General features: G+C 48.5%; 1 protein-coding gene across 2 annotated transcripts in view; it reads left to right on the top strand.

The window, feature by feature from the left end:
- Map6 (microtubule associated protein 6) overlaps positions 1–14,033 on the top strand; it is a 67,449-nt gene extending 53,416 nt beyond the window's left edge. The window contains exon 3 of one of the 2 annotated variants that reach the window (XM_034507080.2): positions 12,867–13,041. In XM_034507080.2, coding sequence (XP_034362971.1) covers positions 12,867–12,890 — 24 coding nt within the window. In that variant the 3' untranslated portion in view covers positions 12,891–13,041. Of the gene's footprint in view, positions 1–12,866 lie in introns of both variants that reach the window. The other variant, XM_034507071.2, reaches the window with a different exon arrangement.
- Positions 14,034–16,026: the final 1,993 nt, after the last annotated feature.

Here is a 16,026-nt window from a genome sequence, read left to right on the forward strand (position 1 = left end):
CAGCGAGTTTGCCCGGCACTTTCTTTAGATACTAGGATCCAGTGCAAACTGGGAGGAAATTAGAATTGGACCAAGTCTTCTGTCACCAACTGTGTGATGGAATCCAGAGGATGCTCCGTTTCTAAGCAACACAGTTGGTATTGGAGAAACCATGATAAAACAGGGATCTGATCCCTGCGGCTGCAGACTGGAGGCCGCTCCTTGGTGCTTTTTATTCCCAACACTGGAGTTGAGCTGAAATGTCTGTCTCTGTCCTCATGTGAGTGGCTCTTGGCCACTTGCCCACTAGGGATCATACTCAGCTGTCTCAAAGGAGAGTCTCAGGCATGCTACCTGGGGCCAACTAAATTTCAAGTGCATAGAAAAGTAAATTATTGCTACTGCTATGGGCTGACGCTGCTGGAGGGCTCTTAAAGGTGCCTTGCAAGCCTGACCATGTCATCCCCTGCTTGAAACCATCGGCTCCGGTTCCCACGGCCTGCAGAAGCTTATTCTCAGTCACCACGCTGCTTCTCACCTCCATGCCTTCCCCACGCTGTCCCTCCTACCCAGAATGCCCTTCTCCTGCTTCTCACCTGGCTAACTCATCCTTCAAGACTCGGCTCAGGGGACTGCTCCAGGAAGCCTTGCCTGCACCTTCCAGGCTGGGTAAGATGCTCCCTGTGTGTGTCTTCATCGTGAAACTCATCCCATGTCCTGTGTCATCAGCTCACATGTGTGTCCCCTCCCCCCGCCCAAAACTGGATCATGCTCCTCCAGGGGAAGGGTCAGCTCCTTCTGTCATCTACTTCCTGGCTCAATGTCTACCACAGAGAATGTCTTCTGAAGTGTTGAGTGACTCCTGAATGCGTGAATGGGTGAGTGACCATAAGCACTGTGTGCCCATGTTCACCATGGTGCCTCCACAAGGCTTCTTTACTCTGCCTGGTAACTTCCTCTGCTCATAAGAAAGGAGTAGTTGTGGCATATGTGGCATGGCAACAACAAAGCAGAGGTCAACTGCCTTTATGACGGCCAGCCTGTTTGGGTCAGCATCCCTTTGCACTGGATGTAGTTCCTACCTCTTCTAGGCCGTCTTAAATTCAGAAAATCACAAGCTCCCAGATACAAAGTAATCTTTTGTTTTGTTTGTGTTGGTGTGGTTTTTTGAGACAAGGTTTCTCTGTGTAGTACTGGCTGTCCTAAAACTAGCTTTGTAGATGAGGGTGGCCTCGGACTCAGAGATCCACCTGCCTCTGCCTCTGCTGGGATTAAAGGTGTGTGCCACCTCTGCCCAGTTCAGAGTAATCCTAAAAGGTGGCCTCATCTCATTCCCCGCTCAGAGCAGAGCCCTCTCATCTCTGACATGGCAAAAAGGTGTCTCCTTCTACCACCCGCTCTGAACTTAAGCCAGTAGCAGCCCTGTTTTCTAATCCAAACTGTGCTGTTTGCTAGCTGTGTGACCTTGTGTGACCTTGACCGAGTCTCAGACTTTCTAAAAGCCTCCAAGTTATTGTTATAATACTAGATTGTATCATCCTCTGAACTGATGTGGTGTCCAAATTCAGGAAATGCAAATTGGACCAGTCAGGAATAGTGTGTTCTTAGAATCTGTTTGGTGCTGGAGCTTGCAGGTGGCAGCTGGGAAGAGTGCTGACAGCAAGGACACCTGTCACGGGACCCTGTTCTACTGTGAGAGACTGATGCAGGTGGATGGAAGGTGGACCACCTTTGGCAATAGTTTAATTCCTGATGCTTTACTGCAGACCACTTTTCTTCCATCTCCTCCCCCTTGCCTCCTTGAGTCACAGTGTGGCAGCTGCAGCCACTGGAGGAGAAGCCACTTTCTCTACAGCAGGACTGAGATCCAGACTGTCTATCTAGAGATGGCTTCCCTAGCCCACCCTGCTCCAGCCCTTCATGCCCCCCCTCCTCTCTGAGTGCCTCTATAAATCACCTGCGCAGATTCCAGTCTTGCAATTACACGTCTTTTTACACGGAATCTCTCTGGACACCCAGAACAGATCTTGATTAATTGCTGAAGATACTACCCTTTGCTTTGGGGGGGGGGGGGGCACAAAAAGATCAATTTGCAAGTTCCCAGGAGCACAGAGTTAGATACGAGCTGAGCCATTTCTGTCTGGCAACCTCAGCCCAGTGCACTATATTTTTAAAAGAGTCAATAGCAGTATTATCAGGTTCTTGGCTACCCATTCAGAAAATCGATTCTACCCTTGACTTTGCCTTCTTGGAGTTAAAACAAGCGAAGATGCTTTTGATAATACTCCTTACATGTACAACTGGGGATTCGTTTCATTCTTAGAAGGTCAAATCTACAAAATAAATTTAATGATTTTTTTTTTTAAAATAAATAAGTAAATACATTTATAGGGCCACTTAGCCACTTCGCTGACTTCAGAAGCCCATGCCCACGTGGAAATAGGGAGTTTCCAAGTCTTAGAGGAATCTGGGAACCAGGAACCTGGCCCTGGAGGCTGGTTTTTGTAAGTTGCAGAGCTGGCACAGCCCACTGGAAGGGAGTAAGCACTGCTTTTTTTGATTTTGCTTTTACCTGACTTGGTCTCACAATAAGGCTCTTTACAGATAAAGAAATCGAAACTCAGTGATTAAGTCACAAAAATCAGACAGCCTGTGAGTGTGAGCCTGGATTTGAAGCCAATGGTTGACGCTACAGATCATTCTTGGTCCAGCCCCTGGATGCAGCTAGGATTCCTACTATCCCAGAACACCTGCACCCTATTGTAAGCAGCCTTCCCCGCCCCCTTCTCAAGGACTACAGTAACCTTTCACCAGAGGCCCAGGATTCCTAGGCAAATTGGGGGTGGGGCACACTCACCTGAGGGTAAGCCTTGTGGATGCAGCCTCCCCCTCCCTACCTGTGATTCCAGCTTCTTGTCCACGTGTTGAGCCACCATGGGTGGATTCTGCCTGGCTGGTGCCCCTTCTGCTACTGTGTTCAGGTAGGCTAGCCCTTGAGCCAGAAAACTGCTGCTTCCTGGAACTGTTTTCTCTGTTAGGGTGTGTTGCATGCTGGCGGTAAACTTGGGGATGGCACAGTCTGGCATGGTAAATTCAGGAAGGGCTAAGGAGAAGGGCACTGAGCCAGCACTGCCTAGGGATCTGTTCTAAAAGATGCATTTCTCAGGAGGTGCAGTTGAGGCCTCAGAGCCTGAGTCCTGCAGAAGTCATGGAAGACAGCCAGGACTAGTCAGCTGCAGTGCAAGCCAAGCTTGGTTCTGAGCAGATGTATTTGGTTGTCGGTGTTTGCAGAGAGAATCAAGCTCCTCCATGGAGTTGTGCATTGCTTGTACTGTCTGCGCAATCTGGGCAACTCATATTTCCCCTCTGAGCCTCTTTTCGTCTTCTAGAAAGTTCAAGTGAGAACAATTCCAAGCTGCAGGGCCTGTACAATTGAAAACAAAAAAACTGTATCCTATCACAGGTTCTCTTAAACTTAGAAACCCCTGTTGAAGAGGACCAGAGATCCTGCATCAAACAAAGCTAGGAAAATGCATGTTATTAGAATTTGATGTAGCGCAAGTTACTTTCCAGCTTCCCGGTTAGGATGCCAGCCCCTATTGTGTGCCAGCCCATGCCACAGCTCCCTGTGTCTCAACTATATTCAGTGGCCACACACTCAGTAGGCATGTGTGAAATGTTAGGGGAAGGAAAGAGGGAAGGGAGGGAAGCAGCCAGCATCGTCCATGTCCTTAGAGACAGATACAGCCTAGTTATCACCTGATGGGAGCAGCAGACATGGAGGACACAGAGTGGGAGTCAGAGATGGTCTCACTGGCCCGAGAACTGAGTCTTCATTCCTGAGGAGGGTCTCCTAGCCAGGCAGGCAAGGAGAGCAGGAAGGCCAGTTGGTAGGGGTGCGTGCAGAGCTAAGAAGTTGTGTTTTGTTTGGAGATCGGGCTTAGCTGCCAGTTCTGAGTGGTGGGAGCCGCCTGAGCCCTGTAAGGGATAGTAGTCTGGTCCTGGCCAGCGAGGGCTGCTGAGTTCTTGGCTGTGGGGTATATGCTACCCAGAGGGGCTGGGACAAGGACATGACTGCTCTTTCTTTTGGGGCAGCCAGTGTGGTGGTCCCAGAAGGGTGGCCACAGAGTGCCAAACACCAGTCACCGTTCAGATCTAACCACTGAGACTCCAAGGTGGGCTGTGCAATGGGAATACGTACCCACCCCAGAACACTAAAGGCAGCTAGGGCCAGAAAGATGCCAGCAGAGGCCAGGAGGCCTGATGGCCCCGGGTACCAGTAGTCTGGCTATGTGGGGATACACTCTCATGGAGATAAAGAGGAAAGATGTCCCAGAAAAGTGATGTCTTTGACCCTAGAGAGAACTTTGAATCTGTCTGAAGAGACACAGGGTTAAGGCCAGGCAGGGCTGTCATGGCTCCTGCTCACTGGTGGTAATGTTGTGTTCTGAGTGTGTTAACTAGGGTGTCTGGGGCTGCTCTAGGCATTGCCTGGGTCTCACTTCTGTGCGCCTGGCCCAGGGCTGAGTAGAGGTGTACACACCATAGAGTTAGCCCAATGAGTAGATAAAAGAGAAAAATAAATCAGAGAACAAAGAAGCCACACCCAGCTGTTATTGTCCTTCTATGTCTGCTAGATACGCTGAAACGAAGATGAACAAAACATAGCCCACGGTCTAAAGGGAAAGGCAGACAACATGGTGATTACCCAAGCAGAGGCTCCCACCATGTCCTGGCAGAGAGAGAGAGAGAGAGAGAGAGAGAGAGAGAGAGAGAGAGAGAGAGAGAGAGAGAGAGAATAGGAGAGCCCTCCTCATCTCCATGGATCTTTCAAAGAATAGTGAGCCTTCCAAAGACAGTTTCCCTGGCAATGCCTCTCAGGTGCTGTATTTCCCATCTCTAACTTAGGAACTATTGTACCCAGGAAACACATGCGTGTAGGGACCTTGGAGGTAGGCAGGCAGTGAAGGGTCAAAGCTATGATGTCCGTCTGTCTGTCTGCTGTCCATCAGCTGCTGGGTGCTGTTGACGTGGTTGGCCTGGTCCCTGGTCTTCAAGCCCTTTGCTCCAACTGTATATCCAAGGCCACCCACTCACCAAGGTGCTGGAAGGATCATATTTCTGACCCCAGCTTGCTGTCCATGATGGAAACTACTTGCCCACCCTCACCAGACAAGGGAGTCTCTCTTTGGGGCTGTCATTCACTAAACATGACCTGTGTTGCGGGAGTCACGCTGAGCAGTCTACCAGCCAATCCCCTTTTATAGATTAGGAGACCACAGCTTAGAGAATGGCGTGTCCATGCGTCCTGAGCTCAGCTCTTCCCGTATTGAGCCAGCCCTTACACTTTTCTCTCTGTGAGTTTGTTTCTTACATTACATGAAGCAGTATCAGGATGACGCAGCCACACACAGCTTTTGCTCAGTTAATGAGGCTCTTTTTCTCCTTCTGGGCTTTTCCTGGGCAGGACTCTGCAGTTGAGCACATTACCCTATCTCTGGTATACTGAGGGAAATCTAGGAAAAAAGATTAGGTTTGAGGGGTCAAGGGTGAGGGTGGGGGACAAAGGTGCAGTTCCTTTTGCAGCTAGTCCAGGCCAGGACTCAGTAGTCTGACTTCTAGATTCTGGGTTGGGTTTTGGTTTGATTTTTTTGGTTTTGTTTTTCTATTTGCCTGGTTTTGGGGTGTGTGTGTGTGTGTGTGTGTGTGTGTGTGTGTGTGTGTGACAGAGAGGAAGAGGGAGAGAGATAGTTATTTTGTTATTTGGTTTTTGTTGGGTTTTGTTTTTAAGGCAAGAGTTTACCATGTGGTCCAAGCTGGCCTTGAACTTAGTATGTATCCTCAGATAGCTTAGAACTCACAACAAACCCTCCTGCCTCAGCTTCCCAAGTGCTGGGATTACAGGCACACACCACCACACCCATGTTCACATCCAGATTCTGGGAGAATGGATCCAGTGTCACTGTGCTCTGGAGGCTCTGACTGTCTGTCTCCATGGAAACAAGATGCTGTGGGTGAAGTGTCTGAGGCTCGGCGTCTTATGCATTCTTGAAATGCTAATTTAAAATAGGAGAGTCTAGCACAGAAAAGATTCGTGTTCACCCATTCACTGGACAAACATTCAGCCTTATAGTTTGACCCAGTCCCTGAGTGAGATCTTGTTTAAGGTTCAGAGGATACAGTTGTGACTAAATAGCCTGGTCTCCACCCTCTGAACACATCCAGATAGCATGGGAAAAATACCCAAAAGAGTATGCAAGTAATTGACTAAGAAAAGAGACAGAGCTGGCCGTTCCCCTGTGGCCATGACTAAGGGCAGGGAAGGTTTTCCAGGGCGGCCAAAGTGAGCTGAGAAATGCCCTCAGGATGGGTAGGCTTTATTCAGGTGAAGAGCTAAGGGAACATTTGGGGAGACAGGGTGGGGTGGGCATTGGAAGACTTAGCCAGTGCAAAAGCTAGAAAACTCAAAGGAGAGGGGCACCTGTGTAGGAGAGAAGAGTAGACTGCTGTCCTGCATCCTGGCAGATCCTGCTCTCTGTCCCCAGTGCAGAGAGAAGTCCCTGGAGGATTGAAGTAGGGAAGGGGTGGGATCGGGTCTGCTTTCCTGAAGATTCTTATCTCTGTATGGAGCATACACTGGAGGACAAGACAGAGAGGGACTATGTTAGTGTTTGGGACAGTGCTCTGGCAGCAGCTGGGAGGGGTGTAGAGTGAGAGGAGTTGGGATCATGGGACCCAATGAAAAGAAGGAGGCATCTAATGGGGGGTGAGGGGGAGAGACACCAAGGTTGATTGACACCAAGGTTGGTGAACTCGGAGTGAGCCAGGTATTGGGACCAGTATCTGTAAATCTTTTTACTTGGCCCTCCCTCTTCATTCTGAATACTGTGCTGGGTATTGGATCTTCTTCAGACAAGGCACATGGTCCCACTGTCAGGCACTGAGAGTCTAATGAGAGAATGTAAGTGTGAGGAGAGAGAGTCAGACAGGGGTGTGCGTAAGAGATGTGAGCAAATAACTTGTGAGGAAGTTTAGTCCACCCAGCCAAGTCTTCAGGGACAGGCAGGGAAGAGAATGTGGGGAGGTTGGACCAGGAAGCAGAAACCACAGACGGAGGCAGCACCAGGAGGCTCTAACCAGCATTACACAATCAGGGAGGACAAGGACAAAGGTCACAGGAAGGCCCACCTTTCTGCAGGGTCCATGGGAGTTGAAAAAGCTACACCATTACTACAGTTACCCTGGGGCTGGGTGTGCCTGAGTCATATACCCAAGCACTTGATAAATATAGTTCAATTCCCAATAGCGATCCTCGGTTTCTCTGCCGTAACAGTCCCTAATAACCGGTATCCCCATTTTACAGGTGAGGAAACCAAGGCCCATGTGGTTCAGTAATTGTCCAAGACCTCTCAGGCAATAAGCAACACAGAAAGGAAGATCAGGCCAACCTGTCTGTCTCACTTCCAGAGGTTTGCGATGTGGGGCCCCGAGGCCGGGAGGTAGAAGGACCATATCACGGAGGGTCTGAAGCTGGCTCAGGGTAGCAGATCCAGTTGTACAGACTACATACCCAAGACAAAGAGCCGCCATGTGTCCCAGAGGGACTGAACCCAGTCACTTTGCTAGCCTGTCACCTCCCCAGCCCCCACTGGAGGGGCCCTTTGTCCCTTGTATACAGCACTGTGAGTGTAACTCCAGCTGCCCTAGAGGCAGTGGGCACATTCCACAGAGGAAGGCTGGCAGAGACATCGGAGCCACACTCTGACTGCCTAGGGATAGTGAGGGCTCACGATAACCATGAGGGTGGTTCTGCCCATGGGAAACACTGTCAAAATGACACCTGATTTTCAAAATCAGTGCCTAATTTATAAAAGTAAGAAAACCAAATATCCAGATAAACATAGCAGTCTCCATTTAAGGAAGATTTATGTCTCAACCCTTCTGAATTATTCAAACCAAATCATAAATAATGTAAAGACAAGAATCCCGCAGCTTGGTGGGTTATAAATGTTCCATCAGTGTTTACCAACTTTGTAAAACCACCCGAGGTTCTTTAATTTTAAAAGACATGTCTCATTTAACAGGCAAATGGCTGGCTTAGACACAGTGTGCTGCTGCTCAGGACAGGGCCAGGCACTTCTCTTCCACAGAGGCCTGAGACACACTGGGACATACTTACCTCTGCTTCACTGACATCAGACATCAGGAGTGGCAGCCATTTTGTAACCTTTAAACATGTATAGTTGCTTGTTTTTATTTCTAATTATTTGAGGTGGGGGGTCTTCCTGTGTAGCTCTGATTGTCCTGGAACTCAACCAAACTGACCTCAAACTTACAGAGATCTGCCTCTGCCTCCCAAGTGCCAGGAATAAAGGTGTATGTTTACACCCAGAATATTTGCTTATTCTTGTGTGCCACTCACCAGAAGTGTTGAGGGTTTACTGGCAAGACCCTGTGTTGCTAATCTTTCCCTAGCCTGCCTGGATGACTCACTCCCCAGAGCCACTTTTACTCTGATAAGATATTAGGGATGCTTGCTTGGGTTTCCCTTAGAAGCATCTAAAATCAGAAGGTGGTGTTGATTTTGTGTTTTGATGTAAGATTTCATATAGCCCAGGCTAGCTTCCAACTTTTTGTTTTGTTTGTTTGTTTGTTTTTCGAGACAGGGTTTCTCTGTGTAGCCCTGGCTGTCCTGGAACTCACTCTGTAGACCAGGCTGGCTTCGAACTCAGAAATCCGTTTGCCTCTGCCTCCCAAGTACTGGAATTAAAGGCGTGCGCCACCACTGACCGGCTAGCTTCCAACTTTTAATTAGTCCAGGATAACCTTAAACTCATGATCCGCCTGCTGCCTCTGCCTTCACCAGATAAGTGCTGGGGTTATGGACCTGAGCCTCTATGTCTAGTTCATGTAATGCTGGGATAGAGCCCAGGCTTGGTACATGCTAGGCAAGCAGGCTGCCAACCAAATGACAACCTCGATTCCCCAGAAGAATTTTTTAAATTATTTGTTCATATCCTGATTGTATTTGTAAAATGGACATAAGAATAAATGAATTAATTTATAAACTAATTTCATTACATGTTTTATATTTTTTTTAAAAAATCACAACACTAATTTGGATAATCTAATTCTCCAAACTACTTTGAACTTTTGACTCACACAGACTTTTTCCAAAGCTAATAAAAAAAGAGAGAAAGGGGAAAAAGGCATGTTTTAGGTTTATTTAACTCATTTCTAATCCCTTTAAATATGTATTTTGAGTGTGTGTGTGTGTGTGTGTGTGTGTGTGTGTGTACCACGTGTGTGCAGTAGTCTGCTGAAGTCAGAAGAGGTTTCAGATGCCCTAGAACTGGAGTTACAGACAGTCATGAGCCACCATGTGGGTGCTGGGAACTGAACTTGGATTCTCTGGAAAAGCAGCAAGTGCCCTTAACAACTGAGCCACCTCTCCAGCCCTCTTTTCTAATGTTTAAAAGTTTTAATTGCATTTATGTAGGTGTGCACGTGTGTGTGTGCGTGCGTGTGTGTGTGTGTGTGTGTGTGTGTGTGTATGGACACGTGCATTCCGCAGCACACATGTGGAAGTTGGTTCCCTCCAATGTGAGGGCCCTGGAGAATGATCCTATATGAGTGTCAGGCTTGGAGCTGGGTCATCTTACTGGCCTTCCTTTCTAATCTTAGTTCTAACGTTCATGAGATTTAAAGTAGTTAAAGAGTAGTTAATGAGTAGTTGCAGAGATTTAACTACTATGGTAAGATGTTTGCCGGCAGATCAATATGAGGTTAGGCCTGTATTAAGGAAAATGGCGGAGAGTGCTTAGTAGGCTTAGAACCCAGGCTGCAGGCACCCAGGGTACACAGGTCCCAGCCCAGGCTCAAAGACTGCTCTTGTGTGTGACTTTATGTCAGCAGGGGGCGCCAATGCCCTGTCAGTGGGTTAGAGCGGCAGCTAAGTAGGGCCTCATTGCCTAAACTTCTGTAGGATGGTACCTGGTCACCCAAAGATCTGAGAGGCTACATCTAACAGACTTCCTGCTGGGTCTCTTCTAAGTCCAGCTTTTACTTTCCCCCTGACCACCACCCAGCACTGGAGGGGTGTTCGTGCCATGTTTGGATTTTGCATGTCTCCTGGCCTTGCCTGGCTCTCTCTTCTCACTCTTAGTTTCCCTAGTGACAGCCTGGCCAGGACAGCTGCCTAACTATGGTGCTGAACCAGAAGGCTGCCCTGGTTTTCTCTTACCCCTGTGTTGTTCAAGGATAGCAGTGAGGACAGGACAGACAGGTTATTTACTTCGACACTGTGCAATCTGCTGAATCAGAGCCTCCCCAGGTAACTTGAGATGCTGGATACAGGAAAGAGCTTGTAGATGAAGCGGGCACTGCAGAATAGAAATAACCTGAGTGGGGAAGGGGTGCTTCCACTTAAATAGATAAGCATTCTACTGCCTACTGCTGGCCACGGTGCAAAATGCCGTGTCCATATATTTCTTGGTTAATATCATTACAAACAATAAATAGATGACAAGCCCAACACCCAGAGAGTTAAACCATAATGAGCCAAGAAAATATCCTGCGGTGTAGCGATGGGCTAGGAGTGTATCAGGGAGTAGAGTACTTGCCTAGTTCAATTCTCAGTACTGTTTTAAAAACAAAAACAGTGTGGTTGTAACACACCTGTGTCCCTAAACACTCCAGTGGTGGAGGCATGAGTTCAAAGTCATCCTCAGCTATGTAACCAGTTCCAAGTCAACCTGAACTACAAGTGACTTTGTTAAAGATAGATAGATAGATAGATAGATAGATAGATAGATAGATAGATAGATAGAGTAATAAAAAAGAGAGAACATTACAAATGGTCTCAGTAGACTATCTCTAAGAAAAAGTAAGACTAGGCTCAGTGGTACCCCGAATGCTTACTTTATATGACTAAACCCTGAGTTGCAGCCCCAATATCATCAAAAAGAAAAGGGAAAACATAAAATAAAAGAAGCAGGCAAAAAATTCCTCTAAAAGCCTGTCTGGGGGCCTGGAGAGCTAGCTCAGCAGTTAACATTCATTGCCCTTCCAAAGGATCTGGGTTAGATTCCCAGAACCTACCATCTGCAACTCTAGTTCCAGAGGATCTGAATCCCTCTCACGGCCTTCATGGGCATGACACACATGTGATACACACATATGCAGACAGACCGGACATACACACACACATACACACACACACACACACACACACACACACACACACACACACACCCTGTCAGGGTCTGTTAAAATGCTAACAGATTTTGTTGTTATGAAGTATAAATGAATAATACCAAGAAGAGCCTTGTACTGAAGACTGCTGTGAGCCAGGCCCTCTGAGGGAAAATGCACAGGCCCCAGAAGAAGAAAGATCTAGGATCTAGTTCCTGCAGGTACCTCAGCTCCTCATTGATGGCTTCCAGACCTCAGCTTCTAGCTCCAGCAAACAGGGTGGTAAACCCCTTGCTGTGTGCCTCACACCCATGAATTTCACAGGGCTTCTGTGTTGTTGGCATGAGCTGTAGAAAGAAGGGATTTGGAAGGAGGAATGTGCTGAGGTGTGCCAGGGTCTGTGACACTGGCTACGCAAGCCACTCTTAAGTGGTAACTGTCAGTCTGGCCTACACAGAAGGTCTGTGCACTGTAGACCAGAGGCCTCAAGGATGGCCAGGTCTGAGTTGGCAACGTTTGCCTTCAGGTGGCAGTGTTTGTGCATGCTCTCTTCAATGAGGGTGCACCAAGGGATGGGACAGGTGACTGCAGTCAGCCACACAGGGCAAGTATCCCATGAGGGCTCTAGGGAGGGGCTTGGACACTTGGATTTGGGAAATAAACCCAGGAGTCCTAGAGCAAGTGTGTGCAAGGGTATGAGGGGGTAGAAATGGGGGTAGAGAAAGGGACCAGGGCCTGAAGGGGAGCCCCAGCTAGTTATCTACCAAAGGCTTGTGGGGAGCAGACAATATGGCGCACACTGGATGAGAAGAATTAAAGAGCAGTCATATTTAAAAGAATTCACTTATTATTATTGTTATTATGTTGTTGTTGATGATGATGATGGTGATGATGGTGATGATGATGTGTGGACCATTCTGAATGTGAGTAATGAAATACTCTTTCTCTTGGACAGTAGTTCTCAACCTTCCTAATGCTGTGACCCTTTAATATAGTTCCTCATGTATGGTGACCCCCCCATCATAAAATTATTTTCATTGCTACTTCCTAACTGTAATTTTGCTATTGTTATACATTGTAATGTAAACATCTGATACACAGGATATTTGATGTGTGACCCACAGGTTGAGAGCTGCAGCTCTTGAGTATGTGTGGAGGGGGTAGATAAGCAGGATGATCTTGCCCCTTTTCTGATATGCCGTAGACCCCTTGTTCTTGCCAGTAGCCATCCCTTAATAGAGTCAGGGGGAAAAAGAACCTTGGAAGGGCCTAGAAAAACAACAGAGAAGTTGGGTCTCTGGGAGCATTGGGTAGATAGTAATACAGGGCTCCAAGGATGGGCCTGCCATACAGGAAGAAGTGGGGCTATGTGGAGTATATGCTGGGCAGGCTGCCGGGGTGCTCACTGGATGGTTCAAGTCTGGGGACATTCCTGCTGCTCTCTCCCTGGTACTGTGCCCTTTGCCACCTGCAGGTTCTAATCAATTGGCAAACATTGAATGACCAATTCCCTGGGCTGCCCTGTCCCCACTCTGCCTTCCCTATTGATGCAGAAATCCAATTTCTTCTTAGCTCCTCCACTAAAAGCTACCCTGCCCAGGCCCCATGAGGCTAAGTCTCATCAGGCAATCTGTGTTCTGCTCTCTCCCTGGCTGGTACTTGGCCCTCAGTGATCATCTCTCTCTCCTTTGCAGGAACCGGGTCAAACCTACCAGTGACGCACATAAGAATGAAGGTCCTGTAGCCAAAGAGCCACACAAGGATCAAGGTCCTGTGGCCCCAGGTCTTCCGAAAGGCCAAGGTCCTGTGGTCCAAGAGCCTTTGAAAGACCAAGGCCCCATGGTGCCAGGACTGCCAAAGGATCAAGTTCCTGTAGCCCCAGGGTCCTTAAAGGGCCAGAGCCCTACAGCCCCGGGCCCTCCAAAGGATCAAGGTGCTGTGCTCTTAGGGCCTGTGAAGGACCCAGGTCCAGTGGCCCCAGCACCCATCCAGGATCAAGACCACATGGCGTCTGAGCTTTTAAAGAATAAAGGTTCTATCACCTTAGCACCAGCCAAAGCCCAAAGCCCTCTGTTGTCAGAGCCTCAGAAGAATCAGAGCCCTGTGGTTCCAGCAAGAGCTATGGATCAAAGCTTCCCAGCACCAGCACCTCTGAAGGACCCAGGTCCTGTGATCCCCGAGCCTGAGAGAGAGCACGCTCCCATGGTCCCAGAGCGTAGGAAGGACCAGAATGCTTCCATCATGGCGTCTTTGAAGAACGAAGCTCCTGCGGTCTCTGAGTCTGTGAAGAATCAAGGCTTAGCAGGCTCAGAGCCAGTCAAAGATACAGGTACAGATACAGCAGCCCCCAGGCATCTGAAGGGACATGATTCTGTGTTTATTGCACCTGTGAAGAACCAAGGTCCAGTGGTCCCTGAGCCAGTGAAGAGCCAAGACCCCATTATCCCAGCATTAGGCAAGGACCAAGGTCCCATGCTCCCAGAGCCTCCAAAGAATCAAAGCCCTGTGGTCCTTGGGCCTATAAAGAATCAAAACCCCATAATCCCAGTACCTCTGAAGGGTCAGGATCCCCTGGTGCCACCCCTAACAAAGGACCAAGGTCCTACAGCCCCTGACCCTCTGAAGACTCAAGGTCCCAGAGGCCCTCAATTGCCCACCGTCTCACCTTCACCCCCAGTCATGATCCCAACAGTTCCCCATACGGAATATATTGAGGGATCCCCTTGATTCCCCTGAAATGCCATGATGGAGCTGGCAGTGTATGTGCTTCCCTCTTGGGAAAGCAAAGATATATATTTACTCTGCATGAAACTGTGCTGTATAGTCTTCTGGAATCTAATAAAATTGGTTCCTCTGGCTCAGCAGTGTCTCTGTCTCTGTTGTGTTGGAGTGCATGTGTGTATGCATGCCATGTACACTGAGATGAGTGAGGCTATGGAGTTAGAAACACACAGTTCTTAGGGTTTGTCAGCATGACCTAGGGATAGGCAGGTGCTGGGTGGTTTCCTTGGAGAGACATGAACAAATGTCCACTTGCCCCTAATAGGACAGAACAAAGAGATGATCCCCTCTCACCTAGTTTAGCAACCATTGAGTTTATTGGGTTCACCTAAGAGGACTATGGATGCAGCATTACCTACAAGAGCATGTCTGGCTCAAAAGCAGTTGTATTACCCATAAACCCAAGACTCATTCAAGCTGTATCTCTGAAGATCTTTGCCTGACTTAATGGAGAATCTTCCTGCTCTAGAGATCCTTATTTATACAGCCTTAGGGCACAGCCTTGTGAGACTTGTATGTTTCAGGACTCTCCTGATTCTTACTTATATACCCTTGTGAATCTTGCCTGTTTCAGGAGTTTCCTGAGACTTTTAAAATTCCATTCACTTTCTGAGTCTTTATAGCCTTCCTCCAGGAGGAGCTGTTTCAATTCCCAGGAAATAGCTGCACAACATATGGGGTTATTTGTTGTTAGTTTGTCTGATTGGGGGGCAGGGGGAGGCACCACAAAGGTATCTAGGCCATGAAAGCTCACAAGAGGCAAATCCCAGCAGACTGGGCTCTGGATGGGTCAGAGTTGAAGCCCACAGATGAAATCGAAGCAGGCATTCAGCTGAACTGGGGCAATCTGCGGTGATAGTTATTGGTCATGGGGTCAGCTCATCCAATCCAGGCTTCAAGTTTGTTGATATGCATCTCAGGACTCTGTAGTGAGAACAGGCTGGCCTCTGCCTCGAGTTTGGGGATTAAAGGCATGTGTCAGCAACCCCAAGCTCTGTAAAATAGTCTTAAGGATTAAAGATTTAAAAAAACACACACACACAAAAACAAAACAACAACAACAACAAAAAACCCAACCTCCAGCACAGGGATAAGGATGAGGCTCAGTCTATGAGCAGCAGGCTGTGCATGCAAGCATACATGTGCACACGCGCGTGCACACACACACACACACACACACACACACACACACACACACGTAAGCACCCACGCGCAAATACATATGCATTAGGCATCAGAAGGCAGAGAGTGGACCTCATTCTCTTGTCCCTTAGGGGCTGACTTCATTTATGGCCCGGCTCTTCCTAAAGCAGCTCGTTGTCCTCCAGCCTCGCAATGTGGCCTGCTGGCCTGCAGAAGCCTCACAAAGCTCAGGAGACCCTTGCCACGTCCAGGCATGCACTGAGGAAGGAAGGTGGGCAAATGGAGGTTTGAAGAAAGGGAGGCTCTTTACTGCTGGCCTGGGGGACAAATCAGACCCACAGAGATGGTAAGCTGGTGGCTGAATGGGACAACACAATTCTATCCCAAAGGTTTCCAGGCTCAGAGGATGACTTGGCACATACTAGTCCCAGCTCACGCCCTAGCTCAGCTCTAGGCCTGAGACAGGCTCACCGCGCTGCCCTGCTTAAGACCATATGCCTGTATGCACACCCTCCAACCCCAGGGGCTCCCATCCACTCTGCCCATGAAGCCCTGGGATATGGGAACAAGGCAGTGGGAAGCCTTAGCATGTTAACATTCCTCTAGGCTCCACCCAATAGTTACCTAGCAGCAGCTAGGTAGGAGCCTGGCTTGCTATAAAAGGACTGTCTGGCATCTCTCTTGCTCTCTGACCCTTTCTCTCTCTCTCTCTCTCTCTCTCTCTCTCTCTCTCTCTCTCTCTCTCTCTCTCTGTCTTTCTCCCTCTCTCTCTCTCATCTCTTTTTCTCTGGTCTGTCTCCCTCCCTCTTCCCCTCTCTGTCTCTCCACATGTCTCTCCTCTTCTTTCACTCTTCTCTCTCTTTCTCTTTCTCTGTCCTTCTCTGTCCCCCCTCTTTCTCTGCCTCTACTCCCTTCTCAACTCCCCTTCTC

This window comes from Arvicanthis niloticus, chromosome 1, assembly GCF_011762505.2.
Source record: "Arvicanthis niloticus isolate mArvNil1 chromosome 1, mArvNil1.pat.X, whole genome shotgun sequence".
NCBI lineage: Eukaryota > Metazoa > Chordata > Mammalia > Rodentia > Muridae > Arvicanthis > Arvicanthis niloticus.